General features: G+C 41.9%; 1 protein-coding gene across 1 annotated transcript in view; it reads right to left on the minus strand.

Annotated features, from left to right (window-relative positions):
• Nucleotides 1-13,097, minus strand: part of KIF13B (kinesin family member 13B) — a 198,512-nt gene that overhangs the window by 10,084 nt on the left and 175,331 nt on the right. The window contains exon 38 of the mRNA XM_055346192.1: nucleotides 271-333. Coding sequence (XP_055202167.1) covers nucleotides 271-333 — 63 coding nt within the window. The remainder of the gene's footprint in view (nucleotides 1-270; nucleotides 334-13,097) is intronic.

The raw sequence follows: 13,097 nt of genomic DNA on the forward strand, positions 1-13,097 counted from the left end.
AGCAGTGGGCTATTAAAGCAGCAGACTACATTAGCAGTCAAGCACCTAAAAGTTTAGCAATCATATGATTAACAAGTTGAAAATAGAAAAGTGGAACAAGGAAAATATAGAGGGAGAAGACAGTGACCTATATTATAACTAATTATCAAAACGGGAACGCTAAAATGAAAAACCCACGGGTGTGGACTCAATAGTTACGGCATCGGGGCCACCCACCACATGTGGGGCGGCCGCCAGCAAAGGCGTCACCCCCCCACCCGCCAGACTCACCTCCACCACTCTGGTTGTCCCGGCATCCGAGAAGGCAGACTGCACCATGATTCGGGGCACGGGCTGAGAAAACAAGTGAATAGACGGGTGTGAGGGATCAAGAGAAGGAGAACCGAAATAACCAGAGAAGGTTTTCACTGAATAGACAGACTGGAGAACCTGTCAGGAGGACCCACTTGAAGTGAACTTTTACAACTTTCGGGAATTCTCACATGTCGCTGCCAAGTAGGCATGCCAAGGGCTAGGGGTGCCACAGGTAAGCAGCTTACCCCCAGTGAGCAACACAGGGCACGTGCTGCAAACAATAACACTCATGGCATGACATTCTCACACACGCACAGGCTCTCTCCACTCACAGCGCACGTTCATCAAGGGCTGTTCTGCACATATAAGTGTCACAGGATGCTAGAGAGAAATGACTGGAACAGGGAAGATCGGGAAAGGCTTCAGGCAGGAAGTAGAACAGAAACCAAGCCCTGATGGCCAGGGAGAGCTGGTGCCCAAGCAGACCGGTGAGTGTAGTCACAGGAAGTGAGGAGTCCCACCATGCTGAGACTTCACATCTCCCCTTACATTTCCCAACACCATCAGTCACCCCCAATGACCACTTCTTCACCAAGCAACATATCTGCCTCATATCTGCCAGTCTGGCTACAGCCTACTTTTGGGGCATAATACAGAGCAGGATATATTGATGGAGGCTTTGGTATTCTAATCAGGTAACAATGAGGACCACCAGAGATGCCTGAATGAAGAAAGCAGGAGCTTAAGAAGATGGATCTGCTGGTAGAGGGCAAACTGGAGAAATATTTAAAGGCCAAGGTAGGCAGATCACTGATAAGATTCCAGCAACAGAGCAGATGTGAGGGGATAAGGGCCTGAATTACTGGGTGTGTAAGCAGCAGTACAAGAAAGGGCTTCAGTACTTACGGACATGTGGTTCAAGGAACAACAACAACGACAAAAAAAAAAAAAGTAAAAAAATAAATAGCACCAGGATAAGGACATGTCAGAAGAAACAGCTGGTATCTTCGAAGGAGAAGAAATCAGACATTCTTTTAGAGCTGCTGGGTTTACAATGGCATAGGGACACAGAAAGAGACATGATTCTCTCAAAGAAACCAGGAGTCCACTACTTCTGCCTTTATTCCATCAACCAGATCTCCCCGTTCCAGCACCAGAGTCTGGATCTCGCCTCAGAATGCTCAGCTCCCAGAGAGCTCCATCCTGGCAAACTTAGGTGTCGCAGTTTGTTTCCATGCAGCGGGAGCGTCTTTTCTCTTGTTGGATCCAAAGGTAAAAGAGTAGCTAACCACCTAACCACTCATCTCTTACCTAACCTAAACTGCCTAAAGAAGATTTCATATCCTTGCATTTCCCTTCTCCTGGCCCTCAGTACTCCAGGTCCTCCCAGTTCCCATGATGTATCCGGGTGCCTGAGGCTTCTATGCCATGAAGATGCTCTGGACGGTCTGCAGGCACTAAGGCTGGAAGGCCAGAGTCCGGTGTCCTACTGAGCAGCCCAGACTCTTACCTGAAGGGACAAGAGCCCACCTGGAACAAGATGGTTCACTTAGGAGGTTAATCTGAGTTCACACCACCAAATAACTGAGTTTTATTAGCAAAGGGCACCACTACCACCAATGATGCCTTGTGACTGCCTTTGGGAGAAAAGAGCTAGAAGAAATTAATTCTGCTGAATTGGGAACGGCACTGGGATGTGAAAAAAGGCACAGAGGACAGGCAATCAAGTAGGAAATGGTAAGAGATATGACTAAAGAGATGGAAAGACCTAGGGATAGACTAAAGCAATGTATGCTATAGCCTGCAAACACTGGGGAGTTACTAGGGGCTGAGGACAAGGGAGAGGTAAGGTAAGAGGTAGGGTTAAGAAACACAATGTGAGGGGCCAATGGAAGAGAACTGAGGTGGGGGCAAGGCCACTGCACATGACGAGGGCCTGAAGCACATGACCTTCCAGCCTCTCCCTGGATCCCTGGACCAGGAAAATCCCTCCTTTCAACTCCCATGACGCATCGCTCCTCCCCTCTCTCACAGAACCTACAGGAAGCTCTGCTTCTCCACTCTGCTGGCAACCTGGTAGGCAGCGACAGTGGAGTTATTTTCAAGCAAGTATCCTTCACTCCACCTTACAAAGTCCTTGAATACAGGGGCCACCATGTTTCTTTTTATATTTACTTTCTCTCATCGTATCTGAAGTCCCCCACAAATGCAAAAGTGTTCACAGCATATTTCCTCGTAAAGGCAGAAAAAACATTTCGTAAGCTCAAACTCCAAAATACTTTACACTCTTCAGTTAGACTTCATTAAGGCGGACAAGACTGCAATAAAACATTCCTCCTTAAAGCATAAATATGTAAAATCCCACCAAAGGTGGAACATAACCACCCAGGATGAAGCCTCTTCTAAGATGATATGGCTCCTACCCTCCTGAACAGAGCGTAGAAACATAACTTACGCTTTTCTCTAGGACTCAGGGGAATTAGAAAACTCCACTAAATGGTTAAAAAAAAAAAATCTGACATGAATGAAGGGACAAGCCTGCCTGTGACACCATATCATCCACGGACACACAGGCTTCCTGGTACCCAGGACCCCATGTCATGGCTCCAGGCCACCATGCTGAGACATCACATCTGCCCTTACATTTCCCAACACCATCAGTCACCCCCAATGATCACTTCTTCACCAAGCACTTCTTCACCAACACAACTTCACCATCTGCCTCATCAACAGGCCCACCCCAAGCCTACTATTCAGAGGAAGGGAGAAGCAGGACACAGGATGATGACACATGTGTGAAGTGGCTAAAAATAGTGCCAAAAATAAGATGGGATGGTGTCTGAGTGGATCCTGAGTGTACTGTCAAGTACTTTGAGCACACCTACTTCTCTGGTTCACCTGCTGGTAACTTCGTGGGGCTCCCTCTGTGGGAAGCAAAGTGATGGTGGCTACCAAACCAGCACTGGCCAAATAAGCATCATATAGATACTTCTCCAATGGAGGACTTTGAATGAAAGGTTCATGCTGAAAAGGATGGGGTACAGGCATATAAAATTGGCTTTTGATTTTTACTGAAGCTAGGTGACAAGCACAGATGGCTTCACTAGTATTCTATGCATTTCAAATTTGTCCATAAGACTGTCCTACGTGGGGGTACCTGGGTGGCTCAGTGGTTGAGCCTCTGCCTTTGGCTCAGGTGGTGATCCCGGAGTGCTGGGACTGAGTGCCACATCAGTCTCCCCACAGGAAGCCTGCTTCTCCCTCTGCCTATGTCTCTGCTCTCTCTGTGTGTGTCTCTCATTAATCAATAAATAAAATCTTTAAAAAAAAAAAAAAGACTGTCCTACATGAAGAAGATAACTGGGACTCTGAATCAATGTACAAATTCAGTTCAACAAAGACTCAGGTCCCACAGGGTACAAGGCATTCCAACAAGTGCTGTGAAGAACACAAAGATCACAAAATCACAGGCCTAGCTCTCAGCAGACTGGCAAGGACACATATGAAAATAACTGAAACACTGAGGAAACTGATAGATATTAGAGTGACAGCTTCAAACGCAGAGAAGTTTCAGAGGAGGAAGGGATGATAAATGAAGCAGGCCTAGAATACCCTCATGGGGGCGATTTCACTTTGAGACAGGCCCTGAAGACTGAACGGCTTTTCCAGGGGCAGAAGGCCACTTCGAACATGAGTAATGACACGGCGGAGGCAGGGTGTTTTGTGGGCCTGATGCGTTCCGTCTACCGCCACCTCTGCCCCAAGAAAGGCTACTCAATCTTCCAGGAGGTCTTGGGGAAGAGAGAATGATCTAGAGCGACCTGCACAGGGCGGAGGGAAGCAGGTTAGGGCCACGTGCAGGAGACCTCATGAGCTTTTATGGTTTTCACCCTCAGTAATGAGCTATCAAAGGTAAATGAATGAGCGGTGATAAGGGTTGTGCTTAGAGGAGATTCACCCCTAAAAATGGGGGAGATATGAACGAAACAGGGAAAGATCAATTAAGAAGTTGCTTCAGTGGTTTGGTGGAGAGCTAATTAGAGCCTGAACTTAGATGATAAAAGGAAAAGGAAATGAAAACCTAGATATGAGAAGATGACTGAACACTTGGAAACAACTGGCTGGGGAGGCTGGGGAAACAAAGATGATGCCCAGGAAGGATGAGTGACCAGAGGGAGGGTCACAGTGGTATCAGGAGAACCCGGATGCATGTGTGTGTGTGCACCTGTGCATGTGCCTATGCGCCAGGGTGTGGGGACCCTGCCTTCTGTGTTTACCAATGGCCTGTGATGAATTCAGGAATTTCATTAAGGAGACCAAAAATACCTACAAAGTGTACTGAAATCTTAAGTGTGCCATTTGTCCTTCACACCTAAGAACTCAAATTTCCAAATGTGTATTGTTTGCATTTTAATGCTCTTTTACATATCCCCTGTGCAGGCAGTTGCCTCCTATTTCAGGAGCTCAAAACATTTCAGATCATAAGTTCATTAATCCTTACGACACATCTGGCAACTATTAATAAAAATGACTGCAAAGTATTTTGCAGCTATAAATATTAAGGAGAAGTCCCACGAGGCAAGCGAATATAAGTGTAATTATCCACATCTCACACTACAGAAAGCAAGGCTCAGAGACAGTCACCTAATGGTTACAGGCATCCAGGCTGCCCAGTGAGTCAGTGACAGAGATGGAAAAGGACCAACTTCTCAAGCATCAGCTGAACCTGCAATCATGCTGTCTGCCGAGCATCACTAGAGCTAGGCAGATGAGTAGGTTACAAGAAGAGAACTGCTTAGAAGTATTTCAGGGAGAAGATGAGGGTCATTCTTGTATCACAGCCTGTCATTTTTTTTTTAAGATTTTATTTACTTATTCATGAGAGACACAGAGAGAGAGGCAGAGACACAGGCAGAGGGAGAAGCAGGCTCCATGCAGGGAGCCTGATACAGGACTCGATCCCAGGACCCCAGGATCATGACCTGAGCCAAAGGCAGGCAGTCAACCACAGAGCCACCCAGGTGCCCCACAGCCTGTCATTTTTAAACTCTGGTTTTCATATGTCACATGAATGAAGAAAACAGGGCAGATCAGCTCAGAATTTCAACTAGGCATATGAGTCATTGGGAGATCCCCCTGCCTAAAACAAAGTTTTAACACCTTGGCAATACATAGACCCTCACCTCTCTAGAGGCTGGACCCTCTCCTTGGCTTGTTATGCTAACCCCACTCTGAACTGATTACACTGCTTTGCCAGAGCATTCCTCGAGCTCTTTCTTTTCCCTAGGGAATCATGTTCTACCTGGTGAGCTCCTATTCATATCTGTCTTAGCTCGAGTGTGATCCACTTCCTGAAATTGCCTTCACCGTGCCAGCCCCAGACATACGTGTATTACAGCATCCAGAACATCACCCTATTTAGCATTCCCAAGGGTAGAGTTAGGGTTCATTCATCTCTGTATTCCTGTACATAAATGAATAACTTCATGTTTGTTGAACGAATAAATACATACATTAAGTGAACAAATCAATTACTTAAGTGACATGAAGAAGGCCAAATTGTACAGTTACAGATAATTTGGGAAAGATAAGACATTCTGAAATTTGGGCATTTGGGTAGGTAGAGGGGAGAAATATTTTAAAGCAAAAAATAATCACTTTGTTCCAAGACTACTGAATTTTCTGATGCATTTTTTTCTTGTTTGAAAATGAACCTCTCCTCATAATCACCCCTTACCCTGAATCGGATAAATTCTTAAATGTCATCTTCCAATGGGGTCTAAGCAAGTATAATCCTCTATGTCTTTTTTTAAAGATTATGTTTCTTTATGTAATTTCTACACTGAACCTGGAGCTCAAACTTACAACCCCAAAAGCAAGCATCACACATTCTACTGACTGAACCAGCCAGGCACCCCCTTTTTGTACAATTCTAACCAATCATTTAAATCCAAGCATAAGAATATAAGATATACAATTTACCTTGCCTACAAATAACCAGTAGACAACCTGGGATTTTCATGGTGCTAATGTGAGAAAAATAAACAAAACCAAGAAAGGGGAGTCCATATAAACAAAATACTTCCTAATCTTTGAATATGTTCTGATAAAAGTTACAAACAATGGATAAAAACAGACACGTACAATTACCTAAAGATCAAGACTCAGCAATAACCTAATCAATATAAACATACTTTTTAAAGGTTATGTTAATCAGAGGCAGGGTGGTTAGACTGGAAGAAGGGGCACTGCAAAGTCACAGGAGGAAAGCTGTAGGAAACACCCGGCACTGGTCCAGAGACTGACACTTCAGTTGCCTGCGGGATCTGGCTCACACGAGCAGCTCCCCACTCACCAAGCAGCCTCAGGATTCACACTCTGGCTTTACAGGTGATCTGGTGAAGAGCATGTTTTTATGATGACACCAGCACTTTTGTCCATCTGGAAATTATATTTCTTATTTTAAATAAGTAACTCAGCATTTTACCTGACCCATCAGTCATTTGTTCATGCAAACCTGGTCACCTCTGGGGTTGCACATCTGGAAGGTGGTAATCCAGCCCACATGCATTCTCTAAGCAATGCCTCCCAGGGAGGATGACAGGTGGCTGCCAGCTGGTCCCTGCCAGACACACTTTTACCCTACCTGCCACATGCCCCTTTCAATCAGTGACATGAAAGTATCAATGTGCCAGGCATGGGAAGGTGACTTAATTTTTCTGCCCAATATTACAATGCCTCATGAGGTTTTCTAAATAGACTTGAAGAGATTCAGTCTTCAAGTCTGCCCTCCAAATTGCCCTCCAAATTGCAGTCAGAAGAGCTTCCTGAAATGCAAATTTGATCACATCACTCTCCTGCTATAAAGCAGTCAATGATTCCCCATTGCCCACAGATAATATTTTTAAAAGATTTTATTGATTTATTTATTTGAGAGACAGACAGACAGAGAGAGGGGATGAGCAGGGGGAGGGGCAGAGGGAGAGGGAAATGGGAAGCAGACTTCCCATTGAGTGCAGAGCCAAACATGGGCTGAGTCCCAGGTCCCCAGGATCATGACCCAAGCAGAAGTCAGACGCTAAACCAATTGAGCCACCCAGGCACCCCTACAGATAATTTTTTAAAGAAAGGAATGGGCAAGAAAAGAAAATACAGGGATGCCTGGGTGGCTCAGTCGGTTAAACATCTGCCTTTGGCTCAGGCCATGATCTCAGGATCCTGGGATGGAGCCCCACATCGGGCTCCCTGCTTGGCAGAGAGCCTGCTTCTCCCTCTCCCTCTGCTGTTCCACCTGCTTGTTCTCTTTCTCTCTCTGTCAAATAAATAAAATCTTAAAAAAAACACAACAAATAGGCCCTATTCTGTATTTCCATGTCTTGACCAGTTCCTTCCTCAAATACTTTAGACTCATTCATTCTACAATATAATCACTCGCATATTTCTAATCAGATCCAGTGAAATCTCTTAATATCACAACTGTGCATGCAACTTTGCTTCTTGAATATAAATCTCAGTATGCCACTCACTAGGCTCTGTAACCTGAGACAAGGTGCTTAATCTACCTGAGTCTCAGTTTCCTCAATATCTGAGTATCTAATATCACCCTCTAACTCTGTGCCATGGTGGCCACCAGCTCTATGTGCTTACTGACCACTTGAAATGCAGCCTATTTGACTGAGGAAGTGAAGTTTTTGCAACAAAAATTTAGTATGCAAATTAAGATGTGCTAGAAATGTAAAACTACACACTTAATTTCAAGAACTTTACAGGGAAAAAAGGGAAAATATCTCAGTAAATTTTTATATTGATTACAGATTGAAATGACAATATTATGATTATAACTAAGTAAATTATATTACTAAAATTAATTTGAGTTATTTCTTTTTACTTTTTTAAAGGCGCTTACCAGAAAATTTAAAATATCACGTGTGGTTCACAAATTTCTACTGGACAGCACTGATCTAATTCAGCACCACTGTTGAGCTAATGCATGTAAAATCCTCAGCGCACAGTAAACATTCAGCACATTTGTAAAATACTATGGTTTTCCTAATCACTGGAATGTTGTGGTGTTTTCCAAGATACTTCTAGTTTTGCTTACTATATAAGCCCAGTTTTAAACAATCAACAATTATACCTGATGTAAGATATAAATCAAAAGATTTTACTTGTGTTATCAGTCCCCAAACCAGTCAGGATACAATACTGATTCCATTTTCTTTCAAATAAAGAACCTTAGATATTGTAAATTTACTCATTCACAAACATGTATCAGGTGCTGCTATATTCCAAAGACTGTGCTAACAGCTGGGGGGAATACAGTATGAACAAAACCTCACACAGAGTTCCTATGCTCCTCAGAAATAGGCACTCAGAGCCTAATATCTGATATTCCCATTTAAATTTAATTATAAAAAACAACTAAGAGGCCTATTTCTTTGATCAATACGTAAACTATTTTATCAGTGGGTAAAAGTGAGTAAGACCGTCAAAACAGACTTTTTATTTCACCATATTACTTATATATGTGTTAGTTCAACTTATTTGAGGTACTACATATAGAAAATATGAATATTTCTGGAGTTGTCAGAAAGGATTCTGATTTTTATGAAATCCAGTTTACTTTTTAAACTTCCACATGAGAATTGTTAACAGTCACTTAAACACTGATGTGAAAAGAACAACTTATGGGGCACCTGGGAGGCTCAGTCAGTTAAGCCTCTGCCTTTGGCTCAGGTCCTGGAATTGAGTCCTATGGGCTCCCTGCTCAGCGGGGAGTCTGCTTCTCCCTGTCCCTCTGCCTCCCCTCCAGTGCACGCATGCTCTCACTCTTCTTGCTTACTCTTTCTCAAGAAAATCTTTTTTTAAAGCTTTTTGTTTGTTTGTTTATTCATGAGAGACACACAGAGAGAGGCAGAGACATAGGCAGAGGGAGAAGCAAGCTTCCTGTAGGAACTCAATTCCAGAACCCCAGGACTATGACCTGAGACAAAGGTAGACACTCAACCACTAAGCCACGCAGGCATTCCTCAAGCAAATAAAATTTCAAAAAACAAACATTTTTTTTAAAAAAAGAATGTAATTTCACTTTATTCAAAATAGTGGTTAATAGTTTTCCAAGTATCTATGAAGGATATCTACTCAGAAGACAGAATATTTGTGAATCTTAAAAATCTTTGGGGCGCCTGAGGGTCAGTTAAGTGTCCAACTCTTGGTTTTGGCTCAGGTCATGATGTCCTGACCATGTCCGTGGGGCTCCATGCTGATCATGCAGCCTACTTGTAATCTTCTCTCTCTCTCCCCATCTCCCCCACACCATCCCCCTTTCACACATTCTCTTAAGAAAAAAAAAAATTAAATAGGGTCTAAATCTAGACTATTACCTGTATGGCATATCTAGTAAGTGAAGAATAGTTTTTACATTTTCAAATTACTGAAATAAAAGAATACTTGTGATATGAAAACACTATATTAAATTCAAATTTGGGGGTTATAAATAAAATTTTCTTAAAATACATTCAGACTCACTTATTACAAGTACTATCTATGGCTAGTTTTGACAGGACTGTAAAGCCTCAAATAATACTATATGGCCCTTCACAAAAAAAAGTGAGCCAATCTCTAATCTAGAGACTCATACAAAAGTCCACAACAACAATTTCTGAATAAAGAGACTAAGGTCAGGGGATCCCTGGGTGGCTCAGCGATTTAGCGCCTGCCTTTGGCCCGGGGCATGATCCTGGAGTCCCGGGATCGAGTCCCATGTTGGGCTCCCTGCATGGAGCCTGCTTTTTCCTCTGTCTGTGTCTCTGCCTCTCTCTCTCCCTGAGTTTCTCATGAATAAATAAATAAAATGTTTAAAAAAAAAAGAGAGAGAGAGACTAAGCTCTCTTCAACCAACTTCTGTACTGCCTGAGAAACTCTTATTTTCACTATTTAAACTCCTATATCTGATTGTGAAGACAACCCTGTCAACTCACTACCTGTCAAAACAGTATCCATACATTTCTGGCGTGAAGAGAGCAAAATGTTATGATTTGAGGAAACTATCAGTAGTAAAAGTGCCTAAGAATTCATCCCTAAAGCAACTGAATGGAAATCATTTGCCTTGAATTAAAAAATTTAAAAAAAAAATTTTGTACTCAAGAAAGCCTGTGCAAACTTGCCTGTTAACTCAAGAACAAGTAAATGTAGCATAACACATCCAAATATACTTATTATGTGTGGTACTTACAAAATTACAGGGGGGAAATGCTCATATACATTATTATTTTTTTAAATATATTTTTAAAAGATTTTATTTATTTATTCATGAGAGACACAAAGAGAGAGGCAGAGACACAGGCAGAGGGAGAAGCAGGCTCCCCACGGGGAGCCCAACGCAGGACTCCATCCCAGGACCCTTGGATCACGACCTGAGCCAGAGGCAGACGCTCAACCACTGAGCAATCCAGGAGCTCCTTTTAAATTTTTTAAAGGTTTATTTATTTAAAGATTTATTTATTTGAAGCAGAGTGAGTGCACATATGCAAGGTGGAGGAGCAGAGGGAGAGGAGAAGCAGATTCCCCTCTGAGCAAGAAACCCAATGCTGGGCTTGATTCCAGGACCCTGAGACCATGACCTGAGCCAAAGGCAGGGGCTTAACCCACTGAACCACCCAGGCACCCCCCATATACATTATTTTTAAAATAACTGAACAATTAAGGAACACTGAAGACTAGAAAACAAGGCATAAATCCTTCTTTCTTATTTTAATTAGTTATGATGACGAACCATTGGTGATGATGACATAAGGATAACCATTTATATGGTTTGTTTTATCAAAGGCGTCCAAGTATGAGTAGCCCTAAAACACCATCTTTGTGCACAAGGGAAGAACTAGTAGTTGGTTTATTTTTTCCCATTTTATATATAGAAGGGTCACAAACATGAAAGACGATATCACTAACTACATAGGCATCTTCTCAATCAGCATCAGAGAAGTGCAGAGTGCTGCTCTCGCCCCTCAAGTCTTTGTCCATCCTCTACAGTGGAAGCAGTGTTGAAAATGGAGAAAAATATCCCTGTGGTTGACAAGACAGTCCCCAGTGAAGTGCAGGACACTGAAAAGGGATAGGCCGTAACACAAACATAGGCCAGAAATGTGACCGTGCTCTTGATGGTGGAAGTTAAACTGAATATTATTAACTCTTTAATTCTCTAGATGAACCAAAGATGCCATTTGGAGTCCTACGGTTTGAAGTACATAAATAGCTTCATCTGAACACAAACTTCTAGATACATGAAAAAAGCTATTATGCCAAATTAATTCAATCTAACTAATTAGAGAGCAGGAAGTTCTTTCAATTATTTTATGTGCTGTCTGAGAAACACACTTGAATATGAGTAGAGATTTCATTAATTGCAGTTCATTATTTTCCAGATTAGTTACTAAACTTGCATCAGAAGGTCAAAGACTGCAATTTTGTCAGCTGCCACCTCTTTCAGTGCAGTCTTTGCATTTCTGGAATTTAGAAATCGATTACAAGCAAAAACAAATTCCCATAAAAATGAGAAACATAAGTCTTTATGAAGATGTTCAAACCAAGACGTTTTATAAAATATATGAATCTTTGTTTTTAAATCTTCAGAATAAACTAATTTCTACCCTATGCAGAAAGATCCACAGATCTTTTCAAATATTGAAATAGAATGCCAAAAAATAATAGCATCTTGTTCTGAAAAGCTGCTGACTCCAAAGAACAAGTTAATAAACATTAATCTTTTCGTTAGAGTTTCACCATGGATATATGTTTGTATCTTTCCATGAGGGGAGGGTATCGAACACTCTTGTTTGAAAATGTCAAGGACACACTGATTAAAAGTACTTTTTTGAGAATAATCCCCCCTTCATTACACAACTGCTGCTTCTCTTCTACCTAACAGTGGAAACATAGCAATGACTGGTAGAAAGAGGTCCTATCCCATTCCTCAGTTCTTACCTGAACTATTTTTATTTCCTCAAAATCTTATTTTTTAAAAAACATAAGTGACAGAAATTCCACAGTGTTCTTTTTTTTTAAGAGAGCACCCTGCTATCTCTAAATCACCCTACTTATTCACAGCTGCTACCATTCTCTTTGTTAATTTCATCTCTGTCATTCTACGCCTTCCACCCCCTGCTGTAGCAAGCCACCCTTACACAGTTCTCCCCGACTTGGTGCTGCCGTCCCTTGAATGCTTATACAGTCAGCTCTCTTAGTCATTGTTTGGTCAAGCTATAAATAACTCCTTTTTTAATCCTTCCTCATAAATCATTTCTGACGTTATCCCCTGAAATAATTCCAATTGGTCAATGGATTTCCCGTAGTAACATATCCCGAACCAAGTGCAGTAATCTAAGTGTGGTCTAATAATGCCAAGGGTGGCATTCAGGTGAGTCCATGGGGGTTTCTTCAATAGTGTGACTATTTCAGAGGACTTTAAGCCTCCAAACTAAACTGGAACAGAAATACAGAAAAGGAAGAAGTTTTAATATCTTTCATCATAGTTCGATGGGAAATGGAGAGAGAAATAGCTTTCCAAATGATAAAAAGAGAAAGTTGAGGGTGGGGTAGAAATAAAAGACCATACATGGTCTATTTGGTTACCATGTATTGTTTCTGTTGATCCTCAAACCATTTGGGGGGGTTTGTTTTTGTTTTTTGTGCTGTTAAACATTACATATCTTCAGCAAGGTTACTATCCATTTATTATCTGAGTCTTATGGAATATTAATCTCATATTTATTCTTTCCCATACTGTAAAATTGATCCAGATTCCT

This window comes from Nyctereutes procyonoides, unplaced genomic scaffold (assembly GCF_905146905.1).
Source record: "Nyctereutes procyonoides isolate TBG_1078 unplaced genomic scaffold, NYPRO_anot_genome, whole genome shotgun sequence".
NCBI classification, from domain to species: Eukaryota; Metazoa; Chordata; class Mammalia; order Carnivora; family Canidae; genus Nyctereutes; species Nyctereutes procyonoides.